This window comes from Botryllus schlosseri, chromosome 12 (assembly GCF_051294905.1).
Source record: "Botryllus schlosseri isolate E-star chromosome 12, Bs_hap1, whole genome shotgun sequence".
Lineage (NCBI taxonomy): Eukaryota > Metazoa > Chordata > Ascidiacea > Stolidobranchia > Styelidae > Botryllus > Botryllus schlosseri.
Window position 1 is genome coordinate 1,232,247 of NC_137247.1, and position 22,636 is coordinate 1,254,882.

General features: G+C 40.9%; 1 protein-coding gene and 1 long non-coding RNA gene across 4 annotated transcripts in view; one reads left to right on the forward strand and one right to left on the reverse strand.

Moving 5' to 3' along the window:
• The window catches only part of LOC145452894 (uncharacterized), a 50,906-nt gene extending 34,662 nt beyond the window's left edge, over positions 1-16,244 (forward strand). For all 3 annotated transcript variants that reach the window (XM_080331020.1, XM_080331021.1, XM_080331022.1), the window contains 17 exons: positions 288-438; positions 512-646; positions 953-1,040; positions 1,715-1,821; positions 2,515-2,625; positions 4,687-4,814; positions 4,876-4,977; positions 5,579-5,742; positions 7,035-7,122; positions 9,053-9,255; positions 10,374-10,478; positions 10,548-10,662; positions 11,201-11,274; positions 11,376-11,501; positions 12,202-12,342; positions 13,801-14,104; positions 14,353-16,244. In XM_080331020.1, coding sequence (XP_080187146.1) covers positions 288-438; positions 512-646; positions 953-1,040; positions 1,715-1,821; positions 2,515-2,625; positions 4,687-4,814; positions 4,876-4,977; positions 5,579-5,742; positions 7,035-7,122; positions 9,053-9,255; positions 10,374-10,478; positions 10,548-10,662; positions 11,201-11,274; positions 11,376-11,501; positions 12,202-12,342; positions 13,801-14,104; positions 14,353-14,659 — 2,449 coding nt within the window. In that variant the 3' untranslated portion in view covers positions 14,660-16,244. The remainder of the gene's footprint in view (positions 1-287; positions 439-511; positions 647-952; positions 1,041-1,714; positions 1,822-2,514; positions 2,626-4,686; positions 4,815-4,875; positions 4,978-5,578; positions 5,743-7,034; positions 7,123-9,052; positions 9,256-10,373; positions 10,479-10,547; positions 10,663-11,200; positions 11,275-11,375; positions 11,502-12,201; positions 12,343-13,800; positions 14,105-14,352) is intronic.
• Positions 1-22,636, reverse strand: part of LOC145452915 (uncharacterized) — a 212,329-nt gene that overhangs the window by 11,520 nt on the left and 178,173 nt on the right. The window lies entirely within an intron of this gene.

The window sequence follows — 22,636 nt, forward strand, 5'->3', positions numbered from 1 at the left end:
TTCTCAAATTTTCAAAGTCAAGTCATCTCATCTCAAATCAAATTACCGATTTGGCGTCAATTCCAAGTCATCAATATTTGCAGATGATCGTTTGCTTTATTGTACGACTGCAGCATACAGGCTTAGACCTCGCCAAACTTATCAAACGTGGTGTCTTGCTATAACCAGGGATATCCCTAGATATCCCTGGCTATAACCCAACTGCTATGACGATATGAGTCACGAGCAAATTATATAAGTTGCTGAGGATTTGCTCCATTCCGTCTACCAATCAAGTACTTTCGAAGGTTTTTACGCATCATCGACGACGTGCTTCTGAAGATCGAAATCAAAGGCGATGCAGAATACCTGGAATCCCGAAATATCAAAGCGGCTGTTTCCAAAATCAACTCTTCCGAAAATCTATCCGGAATTTCGTTCGCTCTTTCATCGAACAAAGTAAGTCTCAGTTGGTTAGGAATCAACCCCTAGACCCCAGGTACTTGATTGCACCATACTTTTACGTTTGCAGGACTCCGTCAAATTCAAACGTACTCAAGATCCAGACGATGCATTGTTGATATTACCCCCGTCGTTAATATCCTCCGTACCCGCTCGATCCGACCGAGTCCAATTCGCAGTGCACACCAAGTTGGCCTTATTTGAGGTAAATACACATCAGTGCATGTTTACTTATGGTAGCAACCATTTATTTTCATTCATCATTTGATGCCAACTTGTAATAAAGACTCTTGGAGGTACAAAACTTCGGTATACAATTGAATAGTATATTCATATTGTAATAAACCCATATGTTGTCAATTCTCTACCAGTTGCGGACGATTACACTTAGCGAGTGTCAGCCGAAATTATTCGGGTCTATTTCAATAAGAATTTATATTTTTGAATTGTATATTAGTAACTACTGAAGCTTTTTTTCGTTTATTGAATACTACCATCAACGCTTTTTTAGAATACTGAGATGACAACTCAAGTCGAGGATACCGAAATGGTGGCGAACTACACTCTGGTGTCGCAGTATGTCGTCTCCGCGAGTGTGGGTGAGTCGTTGGCAGAGTCGGACAACTAGGAAATTTTGAGCATTTCCAATATAGAATTATAACTACACCTTTTACCGAGCGAGATAGTGTAATGGTTATGCGTCCGGCTTCTCGAGCGGTAGGTCGTGGGTTCGATTCCCGGCCGGGTCATACCCAAGACTCGAAAATTGGTATCCGCAGCTATCCTGCTAGGCGCTCAGCAATCACGGATAGCATGGAGGAGAAAAAAACCGGGGGCGCAGACTAGATGACCTCATGGGGCCGTATCGCAACTCCGTCGTCAAAGCATCTCGATGGTGCAGGCGAAAAAGAATATCATATCTCTCTCTTTTCCAAATTCGATTAGAATTAGAATGATAGACTTCACCAAAAACTTGGAAATTGAATTCAATTTCTAATCAGCATAAGTTCGTCCTCATAGGCACGAGATTGGCAAATGTCTGTACAGCAACCTTGGCTCGTTTTGCACTATGCAGTTCTCATGTATCAGTTTCGGGAAACCCAAAAATTAGATTAGAATTAAAATTGAAGCGTAGGAACATTTCTCAAATAGATTGGAGCTAAATTAACCTCACTTCGCTCTAATTAGATTACTAGATTACTACTATTAATGCATAGTCATTAGTCACGTTACTCCAACGTGATTGTCATTCCGACTAATCTTGCTTTTTCAGGGGATCGTAAGATTTCCAATCTCACGGACAGAGTGACGATCGTGCTACCGAGAACATCAATAAACTACAACGGCAAGGAACCGCTATGCGTCTTTTATCGGTTTCCGGTAAGATTAGGGCTGGGACTGTTTTTCTGTATGGCGCACAACAAGGTTTATTGAACCGAATGCACACACTCTGAATACGTGCGTGGGAAGTTGGTGTATTTATCAGATTTCCACTACAGCGTGGGGCGTAAAACAGGTGAACTGCACTGCACGCATGTAACAATTTCTGATTCAACGCCCATTCCAATGGGCGAAAATAAGTCGAACACACCAATCCTTTCAGCTATTCGATATAATTGTTAGGTTGAATAATAAACGCGGTATACCTAATTTGGCCTAATCTCAACCAATAGAAGCGGAGCTATAGAGTAGGAGAATTGTGATCTCATAAGGAAAATTTAGTTTTCAAAGTTCATCGACTACGCCATGAAATTGTTAATTTGTGTCAAAAAACGACGCATGACAAATCTGGCCCAATTCCAACATGCAGAAGGGAAGTTTAGGGAAAGCTGATCCGGAAAGTTGACCTTTTTTAAGTCAACCAACTGATAATGTGAAAGAAAAACTGCATTTTGAGAGCTGAGCCAGAATGTGGCTTTTTTTAGTCAACCGGCCACGAAGTCCAAAAATTATGCCATTTTTTCAGGATTTTCCTCCGGTATTGCAAGTCTGAAAATTTTGAAAAGTGTCCTCTTTTCAGATTTCCAAAATATGGCAACCCTATCATAAAGTGTGTACGTATTCCGAATTCAGGTGAACGGCGCGAGCGACTCGTGGTCTCGGGACGGTTGCCATTTGAAAGAAGCGACTGAATCGAGCATCGTTTGCGAATGCGACCACTTGACAAACTTTGCCGCTATTATGGTGAGTGTTGGGTGATCTCTGGACTGCCGTCAACGGACGCCACATTGGCACTGATACGTAATGCAACCTTTCCTCGTTTGAAACGGGCTTGACCGAATACCCTTTCATTTGGTATTCTTTATGTCTTTGGACAACCGTAAGAATATGCGACAAATGTCAAAGACGAATAGAACGTATTCAACATTCGCTGAAATCACTAACACTGCAGAACACAGGACAGCCCAGACTCGTGAAAACTATATTGGATTTTCAAAATGCTCAACTGGAACTACTCACTTCAAAATGTGAAACATTCGCTAGTACTAAGAACTATTAACGTTTCAAAACTAGCTACTAGAACTAGAGTTACTCAGTTACTCACTTTTTCAAAACCAGCAACTAGAAGTAGAAATAGAACCGACGACCTCTAAATATCCACAACTAACTAGCTTCCATTCCAAGGCAACTGATTCATTTAAATTTTATCGGAATCGGATGGGCTTTCCTAATGAGCATCAGCAATCAGAATCCGCATTTCAAATGGATGGATTTCAAAGTTTGAAATGGGAGCGATTTCGATCCCCTGCCTAACAGAACCTCATAGCTATATGCTTTGAATAGTATAGGGATGATTCTGAGCTAGCAATGGCTGCAAGCACATCACACAACAGGATTCAGGTTTCACGCACACTGGTAAATGCGCAAATAGAACTAGAGCTTATCATGTTTCAAAATACGAAGCTACAATTAGAACTACTAAAAACAGCAGTTAGTTGACCGTCAACTAAGTAGATTAGTAGTTTATGTACACTGTACTTTGTACACGTACAGGTCTGGCACATCCACCATATTGTAGACTGCCAGATGAACATGACCAGTAGGGCTGTTAAAAAAACAAATTTTTCTTGAGATTTCACTGGCTTTGTGATAGAATTGTTAGGTTGGTTAAAACAACGCTGCACACCAAAATTTGGCTCAATTCCAACTAGAGATTCTTGCAGTAGAAAGTTTTGAAATTATCATTAAAAAATAAAAATTAAAATTTTTTCTGTCAACCCCATAAAATGGCTAGGCTGTCAATAGAGATGATGCATACCAAATTTGGCTCAATTCCAACCACTAGAAGCGAAGTTATTGCAGTAGAAAAATTTGGATTTGAATAAAATAATATTTACGGGGCTACCTCTTTAATTATTTAATATAAAATCATGGAATTATAAATTTCGTGGACCAGACAGCATATATACGAAAGAGACGACAAACAAGTGAACAATAATTATGCACTACTTACCAGATTCTTACTAGCGTCAAACTAATGGGAATCAAAAGATAGAAACATAAATGAATCAACCTTAAAACTTCTTTCACTAGAACAAACACGATAGTTTTTATGGTAGACTAAGGACAGATGATATCAGAAGGTTGACTAATCCGTTATAATGCTAATCGCGTGATTGAAAACTTTTAATCGGGACGCATAAAATCAGTTAGGGCTATGCGCGATGATTACCCGAGGTTCCCCGAGTTGCCAATCAAGTTAGCGGTGTGTGCTGTGTCAACTGTTGCATCATAGCACTAACGCCTTGTTGACTGTCAGGCTTTCGAATGAAACTGCTTGCTGCTGACAAAAGATTGCAACAGGTAGAAACATCATCATCGCGTAATGAAAGTCGGTACAGCGACGCAACGATTATAGAGTATAGATATAATATATATTGCACTGCAATGGTGCGTGCACTATTCGGCGATTGCCCGATTGCTGAGTGAAGCCACTACCTAGCAGAAATATTTATGCGTAAGAATTTTAAGCAGCTGTACACTGTACACTGTATAGTTTGTCCAGGCTGGTTTAATCATGAGATTAAAAATGTACCTCGATTAACTTTATGCGCAGTAATCAACCGGTTTTCCTAATCCTGATGAACGAGATAATCCACTTTTAATCTCCGCCCTAAAATACATCTCTATTCATTGATAGACTTACAATTGCCTTGCGGCGGCGCTGCGTTGTTTTATCCATGTTTCATCTAATATTATCATTGATGCTTAGATAACAAGTTTTCTTTTTACTTCATTTTGCAGGATGTTTACGGTACTGTGGAATATTTTGACGAATATCAACAGGGCATACTTCAAATCTTGACTTACATAGGATGTGGGCTGTCCATTTTCGGCCTGTTGAGCACGTTGATATCGTACACTATATTCAAGTAAGTTCGTTTCGACAACGCGACTGCAAATGCCCGATCTGTTATTCTTTTTGCATGTTAGAAAAATACGCAAGGAAGCGCCCGCAAAGATTCTCATCTGTCTTTGTACCGCGCTGATAGCCGTCAATGTCGTATATCTCTTCATGCATTCCGCATATTACAGGTGAGATGGAACTAACCATACATTTGAATAAGTCAATAAAAATTTACCTTAACCTTCTAACCTCTACTAGGAGTGAAGTCGTAATAATGATATCGATACCAGACTTGGACAACTAGATAATTCTATTTGCCTGATCAGACTAATGACAGCCAAATCTCAGCAATGTAATTATAATCTAATGAGTCAGATGTTATTATGCTCAAATTTTAATTATTATCTAATTTTTGGTTTTCCTAAAAATGCTACAGAAGGACTGTATTGTAGGAAACAAGTCTAGATTGGTGTACAGACATTTGTCATTCTCGTGCTTACGAGAATGAACGAGGATTCGATATCTAACTGCTGGACTTGAGTTTTGTTGTATTTATTTTGCGAATTCTGTAATTTTAATCGAAAAAATACTGTGGAGCAATAATCTTATTCTAATCTAATTTGGAAAATCTGATATTATTGTTATAGTCGCACTCTGTATGGAACAAATGATCTCACACCTTTTCAATATGTATAAAGATATGAGCGACACAAAGCGGCCATTATTTAACACATCTAGGTCTGTTGTTCAATTGTAGATATCATTCATTACCTTTGTTACTAATTGCAGCAGTGCAACTGCCTGTGTCGCGGTGGCGGCCACAATGCATTACGTCCTGCTGAGTTCTCTAACCTGGATGGGAATTGAAGCGATCAACATGTACATTGCTCTAGTGAGAGTCTTCAACACCTATTACAGACGATACATGCTCAAGATGTCGATCGTAGGATGGGGTGAGTGTGACGTTAGTTTTTAGCGGATAGAGTTCGTATTTCAGAGCACCGATAACATGGCGATAGAATTACGCGCGAATAGGGCTGCGCGCAATGATTCGAGTCTAGTAGTGAAATATGATTTTTTTCTAGTACTTGAATTATACGCTTCTGGCCACTGAGAGTTACTTTATCAACGGAAATTTTGGTTTCGAGACTACTTTTCACTATGGAAGCCTAGAAATCACCATGGGTCGTATCGCAGTCGCAGCACACGAAACACGTAGTAAGTTTAGCACGTTAGTGGAAAGGCCGTTTGTGTCAAGTCTTGATCAAGTCGTAGCATTGTCACTTAGTCCAATGAAATATACAGAGTAGTAAAATACAAAATATCTATAATGTAATGTAGAACCGGCGTTCCATTCCTTGTGGTCGCAAATTCAAAAGTATAATATTTCGAACAAAGCCGTTGCTATGTCGTTTTAATGATTTTCACCAACTTATTCACGCACGAAAATATTTACAGAGAGGTAATCATAAAATTCATCGTCGATACCAGGGTTGTATTGACTCGAGTCGCGAATTTTTGGTGACTCGACTTGGACTCGAGTCATTGTGCATGACTCGAACCAAGTCATATGACTCGAGACTGGGACGGCCAAGACAGACATTTCATTGTAACTTCGAAGAATAGTAAAGTCACTACATTATTGATATTTCGCCTATCAGTCCTGATACTTGGAAAATAGGGCCAGAAACGGTTGAAACTGAGGAAAATTACGAGCGATCCTTTCTATATCACTCGAGCAGAGTTGAAAAAACGGACTGAGCTGAAAATTGAACATTGACCATAATGACTTGGACTCGAGTCAAAACACTATGACTTGGAATCGACCCTCTACTAGCTGACTTGGACTCGGACTTGACTCGATGATGAATTGAAAATGACTCGACTTGACTCGAGTCAAAACTATAAGAGTGAGATTGACTTGTGACTCAGAGCCTCGTGGACTTGGTTATAACCCTGGTCAGTAGCGCATAACAAGTAAGTAGGACAGCTGTCATACTAGTATGTATCTACTTGAAGCACTTCGTTACTGACCACCTCCGTATTTAAAGCGAATCCATATGTATGTTATAGTGTTGATAGAAGCTTCCATTAGCGTAGTCCAATTGGTTTCAAGACTTGTTGAGGCGTTATCTGTTCATGATGCCCTTCTGGTATGCTTGCGTATGCGTCACCATCTCCTGCATACCGCAGTACCGATCGTCAGCAATCTATTACGAGTACGACTAATCCGTTTCGTTTCCAGGATTTCCAGGTCTGGTTGTCGCCTCCGCTTTCGTGGTCCAAGTCCTAACCGAAGTGCCTTCGTATCAGATGAACAGCAAAACAGAAATGTGAGTGAATTCGTTTTCATGGAAATACATTTGAGATGCTTATTGCACAGCATTCATACTTAAATTAACTTGAATAATTTCGGCTGACACTCGCCAGGACTAATAGTTGGCAACTAGAAGAGAATATATGATGCTAGAATTGAATAGGATGCAATTTTCGTTCCAATTCTGTACTATAGTTGATGACGATTAACGCTGATAAATGTCAGCCGAAATCGAGATTAAAGAGCTTACTTGGAGGTACAGAACTTCACTATACAGTTTAATAATATATTCATGTTGAAGTGAACCCGAATATTTTCGGCTGACACTCGTCAGACGTAATAGTCGGCCGGCTGTGAGAGAATTGGAAAGATCGGGTTTGATTCAATTTCAATATATTATTCTAAGACCAATGAGTTGCTTTGTGTTTACGTGTGTTGATATGTTAAAGGACCGCGAAGACCATGAGTCACTTACACAATTGCATGGAGAGTGTTAAGTGATTTGTTTTTAATTACAAATAATACTGGTCTAGTGAAACAAACAGAATCACGAACGATTTTTCGCCACCGAGAGAGAGATTGTGAATTCTGAAGACACGATCACTAATACATGGCGTGACTGTTTCACTTAATCGTGCACATGGCCTGCGAAACTAGGCGGTTTACGACGAAATATCAAAATACCAGTATTGGTTAGTAATATCCAATGTTTATTGAAACCACCACTTGAAAATATATCTTTCTGCGAGGCTGGTGGTCATACCTATTACTCTATCCATGAACACTTCACATTCCTTTTAAAACAGTGGCTCTCAAATTTATAAGGTTGCCGTCACTAAAATTATGAACCAAATATTGGGAACAGTTGGATTGTAGACAATAGAAATCAATTCATAATGTAATGATGACAAAATAATTGGAACTTTACCTTGATCATGTATTTGCAGCTGTCTTTTTTATGTTCCGCGTGTTATGTCTGATTCTATTAAAGTGTCTGTATAGCAAGGTGATGCTTAAAATCCTCTATTCGATTTGTGAGGGTGGGGTTTCTTCTGCATAAAAGTCGACTTTGCTGTTTCACGGATTCTATTAAGCTGTCGGATGCCGCTTCTTCTGTTGAAAAAGCTTTCACATATTGCTCGTCCTAAACTAATTTAGGTTACTTTGAAACCCTGGGATCGAGTTATGCAACGTGATACCAAAAGCTTGCAATATAACCCACGGAAACATACAGAAAACTTGGTTTCAAACAAATTTTGTACCCAATAATTCATGACCTCGCCAATATATGTTAAACAGTAATACATCGCTTGCAAAATAGCGATGTACCTTTAGTTCAAATTAGACCATGATATTTCTACTACACCAGAAGGGATTCTAAATTAACGTTCTAAATTTGTTGCTCAGTTTCAAATTTGATCCTTCGTTTTTAGAATTAACGGACAACCGTCCAACGCGTTACATAATGCGATTGAGATATAAAATCGTGGGGTATCAGGAGCAGACTTGGAAAGAACTTGTTCTAGCTGTGTCATGAGACTAATTATATATGTAATCTAATACCAGTCTAATTTATGAAATGTTTCTACGCTCTAATTTTAATTGTAATCGAATTCACCGTTTTCCTAAAAATGCTACAGGGGACTGTATAGTGCGAAACAAGCCAAGCTCGGTGTATAGACATTTGCCATTCTCGTGCTTATGATAATTAACTGTGATTTGGTAAGTGTTGGAATTGATTTAATTTCCAGGTTTCCTCGAATTCAGTAATTTTATATCGGATCTAATCTAATTTGGGAAAGCTGTACAGCTATAATTCTAATTCTAAAATAGTGTAGGAAAGCTGAAATCTTGCTAATTATCCAAGTCTGATCTGGAGTACTGGCGGATGAGAATCGATCAACACTGTCCTCAACACGAAATTCACGACCAGCGCATATTTTCAGATGCTGGCTGCGCAGAGAAGTCTTTTATGGCGCGTTGGTGGCTCCTTTCGGGGTCATATTCATCTTCAACATCGTCGTGTACTGCTTGGTGTTGGGCCAGTTGCTTGGGATGTCATCCAGAAAGTTGAAACATCTCGACTCGGCCAGGCGAATGAGGCGGCCGGCCAAGCGCGAAAATGTCAGAAAGATCAGAGGCGCAATTGGTAATGACACTGATACGCTCGTAACCACGTTGTACGACCGTATACACACGTCAAATCAAAAGATAACAAAAAGAGCAACAATAATGTTTGCAAACGCTACGCATTGTTTGCTGGCATGGCAGGTGTTATTGTTGTTAGGCGATTCAGAAATCAGAACGATCTGATTTCAAATTTCGGAAGAACATTAAATCAGGCATTTTGAAATGCTGAAATTGATTACAATTTCAAAATATTGTTATTGTGGCTTGAAAATGAGCTATTTTCCTGTGCCCAACATCACTATCCCTCACTAGCTGAAACGGTTACGGCGATGGCAACAGCATTGCATCGAGAGAGAAGCGGTTGATATGAATGGGCTCGCCATAATGCCTTGACGTGTAATGGCCTAGACACTGCCAAGACCGAGACGCTTAAAAATCGGCTAAGGGCTTGTTCACAAGATCAATCTTCACAAGGAGATAGTATTTCAGCTAGTGCCGTGTCTTGCTAGCACCAATATCGATTCCTTAGCCTCTAATAAGCGTTGTCAGGTATTGTGCGCAGCTCATAGTTCGAAATGAAATGAAATTGATGATCGTGATATTTTTTGTTATATTTTTATTTCATTATTACTAAATTTATTCTCGCCCATGTCGGAGAGTACAGCGTTAAACTAAAATCAGCTACGAATAGGTTGACACAGTATAGTGCAAGCAGGATAAGCATTCTCGAGTATACTCTGAATAGTAAACGTACTTCTTCATCTGATAGTTTAGATCAGTGTCTCGTAACATTTTTAGGGCTCGGGTCCCTAAATTTTCGGTCGTTGTACTCTAATGACGGCGTAATATTGTCAGCTGGTCTAGATTTTGCCTGAAAGGCTACCGGGTGACTGAAAACGTCATCACCCCGCTTGTGACCTATGCTGAGAGCTGGTAATAAAGATAAAATGAGGAAACAAGTAAAAAACGAAAACAGGCCATTTATAGAACCATTAAACTTTACATTTGTACTCTCCACATGCGCCTATCGAAAACCCCTTAAATCTGCTCAGAGGATTCTCAAGTGGCTTATGAGCCTCACTTTTAGAATCCCTGGTTAGGATTTCCGCAATAATACAGATTTTCAACATTTTCCAGGTCTTATGGCGCTGCTCGGGATAACTTGGGGATTCGCACTGGGAACAATCGATGAAGCGGCCCTGACTTTTTCTTACGTTTTCGTGGTATTCAACAGTTCTCAAGGTAGGCCTACTTGTTGCATTCCTGATCACAGCATCGTTCGCGCAGCGTGACGATATGTTCGACTCGCAGGGTTCTGGGTGTTTTTATTTCATTGCGTCTTTAAAAAGGAAGTTAGCAAATCTTGGCGGCGGCTCTTCTGTAGGAAGGGACGGAAATTCAGCGATGGAAGTTCCAGATGGAGCAGGTACGTTGGACTTCGTGTTCTTGGCCTGTTCTCAGTCAAGTGCCACGTATAGAAAGAGTTCTATAACTAGGATCAGAATGATTGCTGGACATTACTTTTTTTTCAAATTGGATTAGAAACAGAAATATTTAGAACTGTTACCTATTGTCGGCGTCTAATATAATATATTTTGATCAATGAGAATTGATTATAATAATCTCACTCTGTGATCCGTTACTGATGTGCAATGTGCATATTAGAAGTCGATGTCTCAGTGATCGACTAGACCGCATTCCAATATTTAATAGAACACGCACATGACGACAACCTTGTTTCTGCCAACAAAGAGAGTCCGCGTATAATCTAAAAAAGCATTGCTCTTACGCTGAGTATTCGCCTCGATTATACTCGAAATTTCATGCCGGTGACGTAACATTCGTTGATACCATTGTTGATGCACAATGTTCATTTCAATTTTCTCCTACAACTGCTGACAATTATCTCTGACGTTCGGGTTTATTTAAATATGATTGTATTGTTCAATTGTATGTTCTGCCAGATTCAGCAGCTATTCACGTGCTACCAAGTCAACGAGGAGCATGTCTTCGTCATCCATACGCACTTCCTATCTCGGTATGTTCCTAATCAAAATCGGCTATGTTCCTAATCAAAATCGACTATGTCTGTTCTCCAAACTCACGGACCGAGAGATGACGAAATGTATTTGTATTCAGTGCCGAAGCCTTCGGTGTCGATCGACAGAAGTGAAGCCAGCATAGGAATGGACTCGAACGGGGTCGATCGAGTGACGCGTTCCAATTCGGACGGATTCATAAACCCTGTGTTTGATGAGAAAATAGGTATTCTCATTTACAGATATACAGCCGATTGTGCTGAATTCAGACACTGGATAATCCGGACAAACGCTTTTTTTGGGCCATGATATTCGGGAAGGAGAGAAAAGTAAAAATTCCGCGTAAAAACTCCGGTTAATTCGGACAGTTATCCGTTTAATTCGAACACAGACTCTCAATTCCTATCGTTAGGATATGGCACAATGAACAGCACTTCGTTTTAACACAGTATGTGTGATTAATGTGGAATAATGTTGATCCATGCAGTTACAATCGACAATGAACTCAAATGAGGCCGTGTCAGCTTCATAGTTATCTATAATTGGGTACAATTGCGTGCGTCTTGGTACAGAAAAGTTTAGATATAAAAAGTGAAATTGTACACTAAAGTAAACGAAGAAAAAAAACAAGGACGTTTTTTAGACAGTTCGGTAGCTACTAGCTAGTGGTGGGGATATCAAAATGTACTGTTTGAGCCCTATATGCGTTTGTTACAACGTAATACAGTATACAGTATTGTTGAAAAACATACAATACAACTAGCTTGAATATATTACCTTGTGTCAGTTTCATGTGATCTGTGCTAATGACTGCAGTGTAACGCAGCTGTAATACATTTATTACGCAAAAGCACCGTATTGAACGCGTTTGTGCATTTACACGCTTATCGTGTTATCGTCTTTCTGATGCGCGTGTGATATTTCAGACCCAGGCTTACCGCCACCTTTTCCACCTCCGCCGATTCCCACAGGAGACAGGGCCGTGCGACTCGTGCCCAGGCGCACGGACCACGGCCCGTTAAACGTGGCGTCAACTCAAACCGAGAGAAGGTTCATGGAGGAGGAAGGTGAGAGATTGGGCACTCGAGTTATTCCTCTCCAGGTTTTGACAATTGTAGTCAATTCTAGTAATCTAATCAGACTAAGGAGAGCTATATGCCGGTTATCGCATTCTAATCTTATTTAAGAAAGGTTTCTTTGCTCTGATTCGAATCTAAGTTCTGGTTTTCGGAAAATGATACAGAAGAACAGTATAGCGCGAAAGGAGCCAATCTCGGTGTAATTGAACAGATATTTGTCGTTCTAGCGCTAATGACGGTCAACTTTGATTTTATATGAAGTTAATTTTCGTTGTAATTCTTTCTAGTTCGTGATGTAATTCAATATCCACACTTTTGATGATTCGGTAGTTCTAATTCATTTTATTTCTAATAAAAGTTGTCAAATCTTAATAATTTGTGGTTGTCGAAAACTGCTCTATTAGACTACACGCAGAATTGAACAAACAACCAATATAATTAGTTTACGGTCAACTAAATACTGGTTATTTGAGTAGTTCTAGTTCAAGTTCTAGTTGCGAGTTTTGAAAAGTGAGTATCCGGCAGTGTTGGGATCAAGTCACTCCCTTCGAGTCACGAGTCATCTCGAGTCATTGCACATTTTGACTCGAGTCAAGTCAAGTCAATCGATTTTCGAAGATGACTCGAGTCAAGTCAAGTCACTCGTTTTTTGAAGGTGACTCGAGTGAAGTCGAGTCAAGTCAAGTAAAGTCACGAGTCAAGTCACAGTTCAAGTCAATTTGAATTTTCGAAGCATGAGTATCTGTATAGCTCCACGCTTAAGTCTGTTATTATCATCCAAAATTGAAGATCGAATTCTAAGCCTCGGGAGGTTGAAACAAATGGATATCGTACAATACACTACCCATCCATTTACACATCCGTAAGCTTATAAACGCATAAACTATATTCGTTCGATTTAAATCACACAATCGAGTTGGTGAAGGTGAGCGCTATGCAATGCAACCACTGAGACGTCTAAGAATTAGAGATGCGTTGCTATTAGAACTAGATTAATCTACTATTACTACAACGTAAGCGGTGATCATTTCGCATTGCGGTGATCATTTCAATGAAGGATCAGTGAAACGTACAATCAGTGAATGAGTGGTTATTCTTACAAGTGACATCGGCATATCGCAAACAATTTGAACATACACAAGACACAGATATTTAATCGAGCCAGTTTACTTGATGACTTGAAATTGACTCGTGAATTTTGCTTCGAGTCACGAGTCAATCCACATTTTTGAAGCGCCGAGTCAAGTCAAGTCAAGTCATTTCGGAAAAGGGACTCGAGTCAAGTCAAGTCATACGAAAAAGTTGACTCGAGTCTGACTCGAGTCATCCCAACACTGGTATCCGGAATTAGTTGTAGATGCGCATTTCGAAAAGTGACTAGTTCTACTTCTAGTTGTGCATTTTGAAAATCCAGTAGTTCGTACAAATCTGACTGCTCCTCTTCAGTAGATTCAGAAAACGACTCGAGCGAGGAGAGGCGCGACAGCTTCGACGACGTATTCGCTCTGCGAGGCGGTATCTTACGCCACCATCGCCAAGTGCAGCTGTCGCCTTCCAACGAAAGCGGGGTCTACTCAGACGGCAGCGTGTCGAGTGTGGCTCCCGCGTTTTTCCCGCGCCCCCAAGCAGTCGGCAGACAATCAGAAGACGTAACAACGGACCAAGCGCGTAGCAATGAAGCTGGAGCTTCGCTGTCAAGCGACGTGTTTGCTCAAACAAAGGACTGCCGTTCGACGAGGAATTATTCAAAGTGGGTGCTAAGCTGCCACTCTGTGTACACAACGAACCAAAGTAGTAGGCAGTACTTATTCAGACCACTATGCTTATAGGCTACTTCCACTGATATTTAACACTATTGTAGACCAAATTACTTTCATTTTCTGCTTTGGATTTTGTGACATACAAAGTAAATTAGGATGAGTTTTTATCATTTCATTCGACTCCTCAAGTAGCCTACACTAGACTAAACCACTCACAGCTAACATACTGTGTATTCAGCACCGCAAGAGAAACACAGGAAAGCCCGATACCGCCGCGACAGATCTTAACCCAACACAGCTGCACCAGTCTGATCAGCACCAACAGCCAGGACAGCGGCGACAGCACGCCCTCCAGCAGCTCAGACGCCAAGTCGTCCAGTCGGTTTTGGAAGGCCCCGCTCGTGATCAAACGCAACGAAAACGGCCAGAGTAGCCCTGACCCGCCTCTGAAAATCAGCAAGGAAGGAAAGGCGAAACGGGCCGCCTGGAAAAAGCGCCGCGAAGCCAGCAACAACGCCAAACACGATACCAAACCATCGCCGTGAGCCGGACTTGGACGACTAGATAATGCCAGTTGTCTGATGAGACTAATTAGAGTGAAATGTCGGAGATCTAACCCGTGAAAGGTTTCTAAGCTGTCACTTGCAGTAGGAATCTTAATTCTGGTTTTCCTGAAAATTCTACAGGAGAACGGTATAGTGCGAAACGAGCCAAGCATGGCGAGCAGATATTCGCCGTCTTTGTGCTTATGAGAATGATTTCTGATTTGATATGAAGTGAACGTTATTTTTTTCGAGTTCGTGCGAATTTTCTGTCATTGTAATTTCTTTAGCAAGTATGGAAAAAAAGACTGCAGCTATAATAACTCCAATGTCGTCTAATTTGAAAAAGCTGAAATTCTCTAGTTGTCCAAGTCCGCCATATGATCCTTCCGAAATGATATTCCGGCCGCAAAACAGCGCGGAAGTATCTAAAGTAGTCGGCGTCGCTACTCGAGTAGAAGTAGAAATATGGACGTAAATTCCTGCTCAAAAGTACAAATATAGTGATTTTCGAGACGTGTAAAAACTGCTTCGAGTGAGAGCGGAAAATCGGGGTTTGAAAAGTGGGCTACTCGAGTAAAAAGTTTCTAAAAAGCATATTTCGGCGTGGGGTCGATTATACTGTTGGCCGTTAACCCGTAGTAGGTTCAGGGTTGTAACCAAGTCACAAGGTTCCGAATTACAAGTCAATATTACTTTTATATTTTTGACTCTACTCAAGTCGAATTATTTTCAACTCACCACCGTGTCAAGTCATAGTGTTCACTGCTCGAATTGAGTTCAATTTGGGTTCAACAAGCTTTTCCGAAATTTGTAGGCGATATAGAAGGCCTCGCATTCACAACATAATAATTTTCTCACTCTTAACATGTTCATCCAATCAGATAAAAGACTGTTTCCGGGCCCATTTTTCAAATATTGGTCCTCGACTGCAATTTAGTCATATAGAATATCTTGAGTCATGCACAATGACTCGAGTACAAGTCGAGTCTATACCAAAGTGCCGCTAGTCGAGTTAACGAACTATTTCATTCGTAAATCTGAGATTTTTAACTGGCTATGCCAGTGGTTCCCAACCCTTTTCGACCCATCGCCTCCTTTTCAAGCTCAACACCGATCATCGCCCACCAAATTTTGTATACCGAAAAATGGGCATACATACTGGAATCACCGGCGGGTAGACTTTAAAAAAGGTATTTTTTTCGGCTCGATGTCGAATTTGACACTTTTGCAACTAAATTTCCGTGGGTTGGCTAAGAAAAAAATAAATAAAAGGTCAGCCGTTTTGACGCGTCATCGCCCCCTTCGCTATTATCACCCCCTGTCGCTCCCTTTGTCCATTTTCGCCCCCCTATCGCCCCCTTTGTAATTTTCGCCCCCCTAGAACGCCAAATCGCCCACGTTGGGAACCACTGGTCTATGCTATTTTTGCAAATCCAAAACTTGCAGCTGCAATGACTCTGCTTCTACGGGTTGGAATTGCGTCAAATTTGTTTTACATCGTTTTTGTAGATAACTCAACAATTTAATGGACTTGTCAGTAAAATTTGAATTTTATTTTATTTCTCATTGTAAATTCGAAAATTTCGATTGGCTTAAAGTCGGAGTATACTGGTTGGAGTTGAGCCAAATTTGATGTGCAGCGTTTTTTAGGCAACCTAACAATTTAATCGGTGAATCCCCGTGTCCCAGAAAAAGAGTTATTTTTGAACGGCCCTAATGCTTCTTCATGTTTTGTGACTTGCAGAAAGTATCCCCCTTTTCGGATCTCGGAGTATGGTGACCCTACAGTTACCGTGATACGGACAGAGGTGGTCAAAGTAGTCAAGAAAGCTACTCAAGTACAAGTAGAAGTAGCGACCACAAAATCTACTCAAGTACAAGTAGAAGTACTTCTTCCGTAAGCAACCTAAAACTACTTGAAGTAGAAGTAGAATTGACTGACTTTAAATCTACTCAAGTAAGTACGTAGTTTTGAAAACAGTCTTAATTCGTTCGCACGGACTGTAAGCTGCAAATTGAGCTATGCAGAAGGTGCAGAGAGCTTAATTCGTATTGACGCATCCGAGGAGATGAGATGCACATTATAGCATTGATATGAAAATGCGATACTAACCCTTTGTTTACTAGAAGACCCCGTTTTAGAGAATATCATGGCATGGCGCCCTCCCCCATATTATAAGGCCCCAAGTTTAGGCGAAGAGCAATACGGAGAAGTTGTATCGGATACGATTTCAACACTTTGCGCGATTATTATACGTTAATAGCGAATATTGTGGATCGTAACATCTATATTTCGTGTAGCTTTATTTTCGGAAGATAGAGGCATTACAACACTTGCTTTTATGTTTCAACATGTAGGCCTGTGTTCTGCAGACAAAAGAACTGAAAGTAACTAGAACTCAAAGTATGATACTCAGAATTACAGGTGAAATGCAAATACCACTTCTTAAAAGCGGAAAATATATTTCATGTCTTTTGTCCATAAAGCTTCAAAGGTGATCTGCTAGAACAGGTGTAACGTTCAAAAAAAGCCACATTTTCCAGATTAGCAGGACACGTCATGGGCTGCTAGATTACGATATGATATGTAATTGCTAGATTGCGAAACGGTAGTTTCAAACGTTATGGTGGGCCATATATACTGTGATGAAATATTTGGTATGGGCGACAATGCGGTGTGAGCGGAACCAAGCAATCCAGTACCTAAATTATATTCACTGATACTCTCGTGAAAACATATTTGTCACTCCATAACTACTGTGCGCGAAGCGCAACAAAATTTCTGGACTTTACTTGACTTTCATGAATATTAAATGTTGGTACTGCGTGAAAACAGCCCCGAAATTCCTCAGGCTATCTTTAGTATTGGGGGATTAAACTACTTCTACTTGACAAACCGAAAATAGCGAAAAGTAAGTAAGTAGATCACAAAATATTATGAAGTAGAAGTAGAGAAAATCAGATCTACTTGAGTAAGTACCAGAAGTAGAGGAAAACTACTTGAGTACTTCAAAAAAGTAGAAGTACTTCGTTACTGACCACCTCTGGATACGGAGGCTGTTAAAAAGCGGTTCAAAAACGGAACCTGTAAGTAACGGTCGTGGGTAAACATTCTTGAGTACTCAATAACAGGTAGAAGTATTTCGCGACCCACCCCTCCAAATTGCCGATACCTCAAGTAATGCTATCAGTATGAGTCACAACAGGATCCTGCTCAGATCTGATGTCAGATGATGCTGTGAATACGCAAATTATTTTGTAATATTTCATCTGCTGCCTTTATATTGTTAATAAAGAATATGTCAAATGTACACCTGTAACATTTTCGGTATTATACAGAACCAGCATGTCATGGTGTACATTTTACAATTTGAAAAAACTGTAGATCGCCGGTCAATTTACATCATTATAAATGGCTCGTGTCTGTCAAGTAGCAGTGCTATACGTTGACATAACCATTTGGATTAACTTGAAAAATTGTAATAGATGAAAGGGGTATACAGAGGTTCACACAACGCACCTCGCGTTCGAGCCAACCCTACTGCATCCAATAAAACTTGATAAGACCTTGTTCAGTAATGACTTGCAATTGATGAAAGTTAGGACCCCTTAATTGAACAACTCGCAATGAAATTACAGCGTCAATGAACCGGTAACTTTAATCGCAACATTGCGCCGTCGTAGATATATACATACTCATACGCATAGCCCGCCTAAAATGGAGGGGCTTGGCAGTTTTCAAAATTGTCTGAATTTACCAAAGGTAGCATCAATATTGGGGTTAAGTACATGCATCAATTCCGAAAATGCAAGGGTAAGATAAGCTTCCTGGTGTTGACGGACTTTGCGTATGATATATACAAGATGCCATAAGCTCCACTTTCGCGCGCTACTTCTCCAGTTCCACCGCGGTCTCTGCCCCGAAAACTTCAATAAGTTTTTTTTCTACCTTGGTATCAAAAGTGAATAAGTATATACGACGCACGTGCCTCCACGTTGTCCAACCACCATATATAGAAGACAAAAAAGATCATCGCTCTATCGAATATTCCGGACCTGATTTGTGGATTTGTGTATTTCGCCGGCTATCCGACAGTCATCAAGCATGTCCACAATACAAGTCGAATTACAGACAACTTCTACTTAATGAATACTATAGTTAGCCCACAGGCGCCGAGTTACAGGGTGGCGGGGTGGCGCAGCGTTGTCAAATATTGATGCAACAAGAGATTCTCGGTGGCCCAAATTCTGTATGTATTCGATTGGTTTGAGCGGAAATCGTCTATGTTCCAATAAATTTCATTGCTGTACGGACTCTATCGGGCGCAACCATATTGCGGATCGAATTTCAAACATTCGGGATTTGTATTCCTGTTGATAACGTTGCGACATACGCTCATATTGCTCTTGCAGCAATAACACCTGGATAATTGGCTCCTCATCGCCGATCCCGCTGTAATACAGCGCATTGAAAAGCCCAGACGAAGAGAGAGCCGAACTCATGAAAGGAGGCAGCAAATGAGCCGAAAATAAAAGACTCAAGTTCAAGAAGACATGCCATTATGAAATGTATGAAATTTACTGTGTGGGCGCAAATAACCACGAGTTGAAAGCGCCAATTATATGAGTTAATAAAAACAACAACAACAACAACAACAACCTGGATAATTAAAATCGCACCATTTCACGATCAACTTCGACTGTATGATCGGGACCTACGTAGGCCGTAGGCCCTGGGCTGATATTAACCAGCGCGTTGTCGGTATTAAAACCCTAGGTTCGAAGCCAGGAGATTCTCATTTAAAACTAGAAATCCCGTCCTTTTGAAATGTCAATTCACAATTCGTATTATCGATGCTGCGTATTGCAAATTAGCAAGAATCATTTGTATGTGAAATGGGTCATCTGATGTGCGCCATCGTCTCTTATTTGATTTAGCGCGTCGACATGTAGGCTATAATCGCTGGCACGAACTATCGGGTGCACCAGGATAGGCCTGATATCGTTAACAGCCTGAACTATCGAGTCTACAGCAGGATTGGCTCATGTCCAGGCCGTGTTATTTTTGGCATTTCAGGAGCCAGATGCCAAAACTGCCAAAAATAAAAATTTCAAAATGCCAAAAATAACCAATTTTTGGCATATGCCAAAAATAACACGGCTTGCCAAATAGTGTATTTCGTTCATGGTGTTGTGTTAATAGGACCGAATTACAAGCGAGAAGAGCGTGTGTGAAGGGCAGGTATCTTACTATATGGTTCCAGCCCACCCCTTAGGGAGAAAGCAAGGTGTCCTAAATGGTGTGGGCACAGCGAGATTGAACGGCTGACTGCACTTGGTTTACGTCATACTTTACATTCGTCCAAAGGCAATTTTACGGCCATTTTTGACCAGCTTGCCGAGCGCTAAATTTGATAAAACGGGTATCAATGGAAAGCTTGCGCTGTACTGATTACTAGAATATAAATTGTATTCTGCTCACGGATCTGGAACCCCCAAATTTCGTTGGGTGAAAAATTAATTCAGGAGAAACTTTGCTGGCCTGAGTTTGGAAGCACTGTTACAGTGCAAACAATTTGAGTCTATTCAGAAGCGGTAACAATCAGGTGTTTATCGTGTATGTTAGGCTTCTCATTCTTTTTGCTTATTGGCACCGATTCCGAATGGATACTGCACATTTTGTGGTTTCGTTTGATATTATGAACCTATGTAATTACTAGGTTTTTCCTTCTTATTATTCTTTGTTGGTACTGATTATTAGTGGATACTGCACATTTTTTGGTCTCTTTTGATAAACTGACCCAAATAAAGCGATATCCCAGTCAATTGTGCTTGAACCTACGACCAAATACGAAGTACAAGTAGCCATCCACAAACTGAAATCGTACAAGGCCGACGGCTATGACCAAATCCCATCATGGTTTTTAAAAATGATAAGCCTGCATATCGGTCAATATATGGCCCATTTTTTCAACTTCATGATAGAAAATGGAGTCTACCCAAGCTATCTAAAAAAAGCCAGAGTAGTGCCTGTACACAAAGCTGGGGATAGAACTAATGTCACCAACTACCGTCCGATATCCGTTCTCCCAAGCATCGGGGTTGTATTCGAAAAGTTGCTCCTCTCCCGCCTGTCCTCCTTCCTCGCCAAAATGTCTGTCATTTCCCCTCAACAATTTGGCTTCCGAAACAAACACCAAACCGCTCATGCCCTCCTAACAGTGGCCGAACAGTACTATGATATCTCAGAGAAGCGAAATGTGGGATGTAGCATTTTTCTCGACCTAAAAAAAGCGTTTGACTGCGTAGATCATAAAATTCTCATCTCGAAATTGGCGCGTTACGGACTTCGGGGCCCACAACTTGAGCTCATGAAAAGTTACCTCACTGGACGCCAACAAATGGTTGCGATCTCAGACACCTTGTCCTCTCCTCACCCGGTGACCTGTGGTGTGCCCCAGGGCTCAGTACTTGGACCGGTCCTTTTCACCTTATATGTCAACGACATTTTTGAAACCTCCTCATTGAACACCACACTGTTCGCTGATGATACTCACCTCCTCTCTTCCGCATCTTCGACGGCAGAGCTGGATGCCCTGACTGGTGACCAAATGCCCAAAGTCCATGAGTGGACGGCCCAGAACAACCTTTGCATAAATGCCTCGAAATCGCAATTGCTGACAGTAAATTCAAAAAATAACCTAACCGTTAATATCGCTGGTCAGCCCGTTTCCAACACAGATAATGCCAAATATCTCGGAGTTTTACATAATATGCTGGATATGATATGTCAAATTCCTTAATAATCGCGCAGAAAAGGGGTGTAAAGGTAAACACAGGCAATGGTGCATAGTGCATAGTATCCAGCATAGTTTGCATATCATATCAAGCAGGGCCTGTGCTTGCATTTAAACCTCGTTTCTGCGACATCATTAGGGACTTTGAAAACATTTACAAGTGAATTCAATTTGCTGCAAACATCTGATGAGTGCTAAGCCTAACCGTCTGATTCAGCCGATCGCTAGAGCATTCAAAACTTCAACTATGTACTGCAACCTGAGCCCAATAAGATCACCTAACTTATAGTGTCATTGTTAAGCTTTATCTTTGTATTCAATAATGATATATTATTTCTGAAACTAGGAATCCGTCGCCACTTGCATAAGCGCCTATGCCTTCCCTCGTTGAAAACAAGGCATATAGGTTACAGCGGTTTCCTTCACAATGAAGCGGTAATGCTTTAGACGTTTTCGTGAAGCAGCTGTTGTTTGTACATCATGTATTTCGTACCTCAAGATACCTTGAATCAATCCTAAATCATTATCTGTCAACCTACATACAATGCACTTTCAGAATCGCCGCCAGTAGCAGACTCCTTGTTCACCTAATCAAATCAGCAAGCTGCTGCTGATGTGGTCATTGAAGCATAGCCGATTATCCAATCAAGAGCCGTGGTTTCTTGATTACTAGTCTTCTCGCCGTTCTATGGACGGTGGCACGCCCATTCTTCGGCAGCTACTTTCAAACGCTTTGCACGAAATCTTAACGGCCTTTCTGTGAGCTTCTTTCAGGCTCAGTGTCGTTTTTTATCAATAATCTATCGAATAAGACATTACAACCGAGGATTTGTAAGATTTTCCAAATTATGGACAACCCTAATGCTCAAGCGAGTGAAACTAGGCTTGTAGGAGACGCGATAAAGCAGGCAAGCGTCCCAAGCGATGATTGCCGAACGCACGGCAATCAATGACACAATTTCGCGATCATCTCAGCGGGAGATCGTGTCGCGTTACATTGTGCACAGACATATCTCGTTAATTGGCAACGCGCTTGTAGCTAATTGGCCGCGCGCAACGGATTACCTCGCTCACATAAGCGGTAGCAGGTACTGTCGTAAACGGAAATACATTGCGATTCGTTCTAAATAACACAATCGGGGATTATGCCGATTCATTCCGAACCGAATTCTAGGCATGC